Source organism: Schistocerca americana, chromosome 6, assembly GCF_021461395.2.
Source record: "Schistocerca americana isolate TAMUIC-IGC-003095 chromosome 6, iqSchAmer2.1, whole genome shotgun sequence".
Taxonomy (NCBI): domain Eukaryota; kingdom Metazoa; phylum Arthropoda; class Insecta; order Orthoptera; family Acrididae; genus Schistocerca; species Schistocerca americana.
Genome location: NC_060124.1, coordinates 113,346,461 through 113,355,689, shown reverse-complemented (window position 1 = coordinate 113,355,689; position 9,229 = coordinate 113,346,461). Strand labels below are relative to the sequence as shown.

General features: G+C 42.6%; 1 protein-coding gene across 1 annotated transcript; it reads left to right on the top strand.

Moving 5' to 3' along the window:
- The first annotated feature begins 1,822 nt into the window (after positions 1-1,822).
- Positions 1,823-2,377, top strand: LOC124619998 (craniofacial development protein 2-like). The gene has a single exon (XM_047146663.1). It carries the CDS (start codon positions 1,823-1,825, stop codon positions 2,375-2,377), a length of 555 nt encoding a protein of 184 aa, XP_047002619.1.
- The last annotated feature ends 6,852 nt before the right edge of the window (positions 2,378-9,229 follow it).

The window sequence follows — 9,229 nt, the reverse complement described above, 5'->3', positions numbered from 1 at the left end:
CCTTGATCCAACAATGTCGTCAATTAAAACTGCAGTGAGCAAGGTATCATCGAGACTGGGCTTCAACCAACGGAAATGTGCCGTCTGACCGGATGAATAACGCTTCCTGTTACAGCAGGCTGACTGTCGCATCGGGACATGCCATCATCTAGACGAGTGGCTGCCCGAAACACGTACCACGCTACAGACGCGGGCCCGTAGGATAAGCATTATGCTGTGGGGGAACATTTACTTGAGCTTCCAGTGGACCTATGGTAGTAACTGAAGGCTTCGTGAATCCCGTAGACTATATGAACATTATTACAGACCGATATCTTCCCTGACGGCGATGGCTTCTTCCATCAGCAAAACTGTCGGTATCTCAAGATCAGAATCTGGTTCTGGTTGTTTGAGGGGCATGATTGTGAACTAATTTTGATGTCCTGGCAACTAAATCTGCCTTATCTCAAGTCTATAGTAACAGCCCACAATCTCTAAAATCTTAGATACCACAACGTACCTCTTCAACCACACAATCCTCTCCTCGTACTACAGCCATAAAAATCACAAGTTTCGATTCCTGAAAACTTTTGATAAGACTTGCAAAGAGACTTTCTTTTTTTTTTTTTTTTTTTTGCAAGACACTGCTCTGAAATGCAGGTTTTTAAAACGTAATTTCATATAATTAAAACAACAAAACCATATGATTTATATAAACAGCGGGTGCTACCGCCTGCAACGACTGTCATTTTGCTCGGTAGTTTTGCTCGATACATATCGGCACAAATCGGCAGCTTTCGTGACTATGGCGTCTTGTTTTCAACTTCTACTAGCCGCAACGTTCAAATAGTAGCAATGCAACTGTTCGGTAAAGTGTGTCCACTATTATTTAATATGATATTTAGCTGTGAGTGACGATGAAATTATTCCTGGCCCATCGGGATCACATACAAATCGCACTTCCCGAAGAATTGGGAAAACGAGAGTCGGCACTAAGGTCAACAGCACGTACCGATCACAACTTTCGAACGCAGTAGCTCGTCCCGTGTCACTGCTCAGCACATCACTGCTGCCGGCGCAGCGACAAATTACTGTTACGTTGCGATTTAGAATAGTGCCTCTCAGGGGACACCGCCTTAGAGTATACCTGTCCTTGCACGCGAGAGGGTTTGCGTGCTCCAGGGATGCAGAGGGCCTTGCCGGCGGTAGCGTATCCTGTCCTGTTTCCCCTCTCTTGTCTTCGGAGATACAGACTTCGTTAGCAATAGGAAGGACAACTCCAAACTGAAACCCAGGAATTACCGGTCATAAGCTCGCTCTAATGGGAGTAGGAGCGGGCGCCAGGGGTCGCTATTGACTGTGGGAGGGCCCATCGTAGGTTAACAGGCCAGTCACCGCCCGTTTCAAGCTGGGCAGCCCCCAGTCAGTTAGGTACTGGCCCGTCCTGGTGCCGTTTGTTCCATTGGGTGTCTGTAACACTAGCAGTGCTAGAAGTCGTCATCATAATATAGCCACCCGCTGCAACAAAAAAAATTAATAAAAAAATAAAGAGTATAGATATGTCATTACGCATAGGTACATGGAACATCCGCACAATGCTGCTAGGCTTCCCGGACATCTGTGGAATCTCACAATAGCTGCGCAAAACGGCTGCTATCGACTTAGAGCTAGTCAGACTCAATATCGCTATAACAGCACGGCAAGAAACCAGGTGACGAGAAGAAATCTCAATACGGGGAATGGCAAAGATGTTGCTAACCCCAGGCAGCACGAAATCAGTTTTGCTGTCCTCAATGACTTGCTGTGTTGTACCAAAAACCCAATTGGGATCTCAGAATGCATTATGACCCTGCGTTTCACAGCAAATAGTGGACGACTGACGCTGATATCTGTGTATGTACCAACACTTACCTCAGCTGCAGATGCCAAGGATCGGTTTTATGAACAACTCGGTTATGTGGTACAAGGACTGCACTCCGGGGACCGTCGATGCATCCTTGGTGATTTCAACGCTCGTGTTGGTAATGATTTTGCCACTTGGCCTGACTGCCTAGGTAAACACGGAGTGGGCAAGATGAATGAAAATGGTCTACGGTTACTTGAATTCTGTCCAAAGTATCAGTTGTGTGTCACCAACACACACTTTAAAAGCAAACTGAACCACAAGCTTTCCTGCATGCACCCCCGCTCAAAACATTGGCACCAGTTAGATCTTATTGTAACTAAGAGGAAAGATCATCGTTACTTTCTTCATACACGTTCTTACCTTAGTGCAGACTGTGGCACGGATCATGCACTAGTAGCGACAAAAGCGCGCTTCGTGAGTAAATGTTTAACTCTGCCAGAACACCTTGCAAAACAAAAATTAATCTTTGCCAAACAAGAAACACTGTTGTAGTAGAATATTTAGTGACGAGATACGAAAAGAGGTGGATCCCTGAAACCCAGCCGCTCCTATTTCTGAAGACTGGCAGAAGATAAAATCGCTTCTTACCGTTACGGCTGGACATGTGTTCTGTAATCCGGAAGCGAAGTACCAGGATTGGTTCATCGAGAACGTAGATGTCCTGAAACCTCTCCTTGAGGCTAAGCGTCAGACCACTGTCATCTGATATAAAAACCTATGCAATTCTCCACGAAAGGAGCTAAGCGAAGCAAAGGCAGCTGTTCAACGCAGTGTCGGCAACTGCATCAATTCCTATTGGGAGCAACTTCGCAGTGGCATGCAGGAGTGTTTCAACGCTGACGACCCTGGTGGTCGTACTCGGGCATCAAACGGTCCATTGGACGCATTCCAAAAAAGACCGTACCACTCAAGGAAATAGGTGGAAAAGACAACACAGATCGATATCGCCAATCGCACCGCTGGGTAGAACATTACTCCAACCTCTACTCACATCCCATCAACACTAGTCAAAACGCAATAAATGAAATTCCTCAGATGGCGCCCTACTATGACTTGGATGTCACGCCTAATATGGAGCATCTTCAAAGAGCAATTGCACAGCTTAAATGTGGGAAATGCTCTGGCAAAGAGAACATCTCCACAGAAATTGTAAAACTTAAGCCAGTTTTTCCACTGCTTTTCACCCTCTTACTGGAATTTTGGGCTGAGGGTACCGTGCCGCAAGACATGCGCGATACCAATATTGTTACTTTATACTAAGATAAAGGTGATCGAGGAGATTGCAACTGTCACCGTGGAATCTCACTTCTGAGTATACCTGGAAAAACATTTGTCCGTGTGGTATTGGGCAGACTTCAGAAGCTTGCAGAGTACATACGCCCTGAGGAACAATGTGGGTTTCATTCCCAACGATCTTCAGTTGATATGATATTCACATTCTGGCAAATTCAGGAAAAGTGCCGCGAGCCCTCTGTTCATTGCCTTTGCCGTCCTAAACTAGGCTTTCCACACAGTAAATAAAGAAGAACTTTATGCAGTAATTGTGAAGATAGGGTGTTCTCAAAAGCTCTTAAAGATGATTATGGCCTTTCACGAAGATATGGATGATGCTGTGGTCTTCGACGAAACCACATCTGACCGGCTTGCTGTGAAAAGAGGGGTTCGTGAAGGATGCACATTGGCACCCATTCTGTTGACTATTTCTTTCGCAGCATTTCTCAAAGTTGCTTTTGGTGAGGCTAATCTGGGCATTCGTCTGTGTACAACAGGTGATTGGAAGCTCTACAACATTTCTCTACTGAGATCCAAGCGCTTCCGAGAAGACTTGCTGGTAAATAGCCTTTTACTTGCTGACGATGCTGCATTTTTAGAGCGTACTCAAGACGATCTCCAAGAGCTCGTGGATAAATCCTCTACTGCATGCATGCTGTTCTCCATGTCTATAAAGGCAAAGGAGACGGTTGTAATGGCACAACGATACATAGATCCTCCCTTCATCAAACTGGACGGCTCCTTGTTGAAGGTAGTCGATAAATTCTGCTGTCTTGGTTCAAAAGTGACAGATCTCTTCCTGGATGATGAGATAAATGCACGAATAGGAAAGGCTTCCAGTAGTTTCGGAAAGTTCCGCACACGAGCGTGGGACAATAAATATCTTACATTGTCGAGAAATATACTTGTGTATCAGTCATGTGTGTTGAGTACTCTCACGTGTGGAGCTGAGACTTGGACGTCGATGACAATTAGGAACAAAGGCTCAACGCCTTTCACCTGCGGTGCTCTCGGAAATATCATGGAAGGATCATGTGACAAAACTGGAAAACTACAGAGCATGACTGCCACGCGCAAGCAACGTTGCCAGCGGCGGTTAGGACATCTGCATCGTATAGACCACTTCCGGCTGCCACGGCGCACATTACTCAATGAAAGACCTTCACTACGCTTTAAAGATTGCGTCAAGCGTGATATGTGTTCATTTAATATTGACAGTGGCAAGTAAGGGCAACTCGCTGACGATTGCAGCAACTGGAGGAAGCTGATTGCAGATGGAAGCAAGATGCACGACCAAGTATGGCTTAACAACTTAGCTGCAAAACAATCGCGCAGAAATGAGCTTATGACTAATTCTCCTCATGGAGTGACTCATATTTGACTCGTTTGTGGGGGCCAAGTCGGCCCTCGCATTGGAATTCTGAGATACCTGCGAAAATGTCTCCAGGATGCCACTTGAATCTTCCGACAGAATGCACCAGGCCATTTTTTACTATCTGAAATCACCTGCACCAACTTGTTCCAGTGCCACACTGCCGTTCCGGTGCGTTCCGCACGAAATTATGCCCTGAATGGTGCACATCTGGGACCCTGTCGGATGCCACATCTATGCATACAAACTCCGCTATCATCAGTTCTTTTCTTCCCAATTAGCAAAACGCATTTATTAGATTAAGTATCTCATTTGGTAATTCACTTCCCTCAGCATCACCTGATTTAATTCGACTACATTCCATTATCCTGGTTTTGCTTTTGTTGATGCTCGTCTTATACCCTCTCTTCAACACACTGTCCATTCCGTTCAAATGTTTTTCCAAGTGCTTTACCGTCTCTGAAAGAATCTCAACGTCATTGGCAACCCTTAAAGTTTTTAATTCTTCTCCTTGGACTTTAATTTCTACTCCAAATTTACTTTTGTTTCCTTTACTGCTTGCTCAATATACACGTTTAATAACATCGGAGATGGGCTGCAACCCTGTCTCATCCCACTATTCAACCACTGATTATCTTTCGTGCCCCTCGACTCTTATAACTGCCATCTGGTTTCTCTACGAACTATAAATAGCCTTTCGCTCCCTGCATTTTGCCCCTGCCACATTTAGAATTTGAAAGAGAGTATTCCAGTCAATATTTTCAGTAGCTTTCTCTAAGTGCACAAATGCAATAAACGTAGGTTTGCTTTTTATTTACCTATATTCTATGAGACGTCATAGGGTCAGTATTGACTCGCGTGTTCCTACATTTCTCCGGAATACAAACTGATCTTCCCCGAGGTCCACTTCTGCCATTTTTTTTCCATTCTTCTGAAAAGGATTCGTGATAGTATGTTGCGGCTGTGGCGTACTGAACTGATACTTCGGTGATATTCACACCAGTCAGCACCTGCTTTCTTTGAAATTGAAATTATTATATTCTTCCGACGTCTAAGGGTATTTCACCTGTCTCATGCATCTTGCTCACCAGATGGAAGAGTTTAGTCATGGTTGGCTCTCCCAAGGCTATCAGTACCTCAAACGGATGTTGTCTACTTCCGGGGCCTTGTTTCGACTTACGTCTTTCAGTGCTTTGTCAAATTCTTGACGCGGTATCATATCTCCTTTCTCATCTCCATCTATATCCTCTTCCATTTCCATAATATTGCCCTCCAGTACATCTCCGTTGTATAGAACCTCTTTGTACTCCTTCCACGTTTCTTCTTTCCCTTCTTTTATTTGGTTAAATCCTAGAAAATTACAGCTACGAGTTATAATTTTTTAAAGATATAATTATTTTTCTATCATGTAGCAAAGGTATTTAAACTGCATACAAATCATATTTGAGTCAGGGAGCTAGAAATGTTCGAAAATCTTAGAGGTGGATGCAAATAATGTGCATAGTTGGTTGTGTTAAGATGGATGTTCTGGTGCTGTAACGTTCATTTAAGCGAGGTGCTCAAAGCATTTCCTGAATGCACAAACTCAATACACCTCATAAACCAGCCATTTTCGAGGTTAGTGCAAGAGTGTGCTTATCATCCGACACTGATTACAGTATGAAATCATGTCCCGATTATTGTTGTTGTTGTGGTCTTCAGTCCTGACACTGGTTTGATGCAGCTCTCCATGCTAATCTATCCTGCGCAAGCTTCTTCATCTCCCAGTACCTACTGCAACCTACATCCTTCTCAATCTACTTACTGTATTCATCTCTTGGTCTCCCTCTACGATTTATACCCTCCACACTGCCCTCCAATACTAAATTGGTGATTCCTTGATGCCTCAGAACATGTCCAACCAACCGATCCCTTCTTCTAGTCAAGTTGTGCCACAAACTTCTCTTGCCCCCAATCGTATTGAATACCTCCTCATTAGTTACGTGATCTACTCACCTAATCTTCAACATTCTTCTGTAGCAACACATTTCAAAAGCTTCTATTCTCTTCTTGTCCAAACTATTTATTGTCCATATTTCACTTCCATACATGGCTACACTCCATACAAATACTTTCAGCAACGACTTCCTGACACTTAAACCCATACTTGATGTCAACAAATTTCTCTTCTCCAGTAGCGCTTTCCTTGCCATTGCCAGTCTACATTTTATATCCTCTCTACTTCGACCATCATCAGTTATTTTGCTCCCCAAATAGCAAAACTCCTTTACTACTTTAAGTGTCTCATTTCCTAATCTAATTCCCTCAGCATCACCCGACTTAATTCGACTATGTTCCATTATTCTTGTTTTGCTTTTGTTGCTGTTCGTTTTATATCCTCCTTTCAAGACACTGTCCATTCCGTTCAACTGCTCTTCCAAGTCCTTACAATGTCATCGGCGAACCTCAAAGTTTTTATTTCTTCTCCCTGGATTTTAATACCTACTCCGAATTTTTCTTTTGTTTCCTTTACTGCTTGCTCAATATACAGATTTAATAACATCGGGGAGAGGCTACAACCCTGTCTCACTCCCTTTCCAACCAGTGCTTCCCTTTCATGCCCCTCGACTCTTATAACTGCCATCTGGTTTCTGTACAAATTGGAAATAGCCTTTCGCTCCCTGTATTTTACCCCTGCCGCTTTTAGAATTTGAAGATGTCCCGGTTAGTACAAATGTATTTCAAATCTAAACTTTTCGGAGTAAGTCCTCATGTTATTAGGCTTAAAGTCCGCTCATGTCCCATGATTGGAATTTCGTAGAAGGATGATGGGGCATCGGTAAATTTTACTGTTGATGCCAGACGACATGTGACGTGCCAGTATGGTGCAGGACAGAAAGGTCGCGCTGGGCTTTCCTTTGGCCTCCAGTAGTCAGTACGGTGCATTCTTGTGTCAGGGACCGTGTCAAAAATGGTGTACAGTAACTCCCGTGGAAGAAATGGAGTAGCGAACTGTTCAGTCTTGTCAAGATTTAGTGACCTAGTTATTTTGCAGGAAATTCACAACTCATTCCAGAGATGAGTTGAATATTAAAGTCAAAACCGAGAACGGAACGTGGGAGAACTTCTGCAAAAGATACGACAGTGCAATATAATATACGTATACTTTGCTGAAGCAAAACTGTATTTATTCTTAATGTAGGCTATCGTAGAAATTAGACCGCAGCTTTATCGTAAAGTTGACATTCCAAAACCATTTGTACTAACCAGGACGATAATGCATATCGTTGACGGGAACGTTACTTCTTCTATTATCGTATGCTTTCACGTCTGTTAGTTTTCGCCAATAATTATTAATCACGCTGTGTACATCACATTTTAGAAAAGCGGCAGTACGTAGCAGTAGAAGTTAGAGATCATTTATTGTCATACGGACAACGCAGTCTAGACCACTTTCTGTTGTTACCGGTAGTAAGGGAGTTAGGTCATTTTCAGATACAAAATTAAAAGAACAGGACGTTTCTGTGTGTGCGTGTCAGTACAATTATATCTGAAGATGGAATAATATGACATAAACCAGAAACAACTGTTAACGCATTGACATTTGGACTGGTCTGTTCATACAATTTCCGTATCGCTTAAGAGTCTTGAATAGATAATTTAACGTTATTTAACTTAGTTCTTTTCATATAGTGTGAGACATGATATGGACCGTGAACAAAGAAGATGCTATCTTGGAAAGCCATCAAAGTACCACACTTATGTTTCCCAGAAAGAGCTGGAGAGTTAGTTACTTAGTAAAGTTTCATAACTGGTAAAGCTACCAACTTTTTACAACAAATATTATAGTGCAACATTATCCTGAAGCCACGCCCCCTTGTCTATCATGTCAGTCACAATCCTAGAAGCTACGCCACATTGACGAAGTTCAAAAATTTTGCATCACTTTTAAGAGCATTTATCCAAAAAAATTATGTAAAGGGTGTCAACTTGAAGAGTAAGCGGCACTTGTGAACGTCCATAGATCGATCTCTGTTTCTTCACGTCATGTAAAGTACAACGGACCCTACAGTGAAATATTTCCACATTTAAATTGTACTACGAAACACATGCTGCTTGTTCACTTGTAACGTAGTTACTTATTCTAGGATTAGGAACAACTGTGTAAGGTGAAATGACATGTTTAATGTCGCAATTTTTAGCACAAAAATACATGCTCTTACACAGTTTTCAATTTAACAACATAATAAACGTTGTCAGGACAAAGCATCTCGCCAACATTAAAACGTTAAGGAGTCCTATACACCACAATATTAAATATTAAGTCTCAGAAAGAATATTAATCCTAAACACAACAATATAAATGTTTTTCCAAGTTTCTTCACAAAATTGCTCCTACACATACGTTATGATGTTGGTCACTGCTACTAAAATCGTCCGATTCCAGTTCAATATTCGGTACTATTTAGGATGACAATCAAGTCTACAGTGGACGGTTAGCTATATGAGAAATTGAGCGAAAGATTACCCAAGGCCTCTCTAGTTTACTGTAGGACGCAAGCTGGTGAACCAACAAAGTTAACGCCACTGCACGCGGTATTTACCTTAAGCTGTGACGAGCTGCCTTTCACTAGGCCACTCTCTTCAGCTGAAATTCCTATAAAACTAGTCAGACCTTTGCTAAACTTTCCAGCAGAAACTTTGCCTATATTTATCGTTAT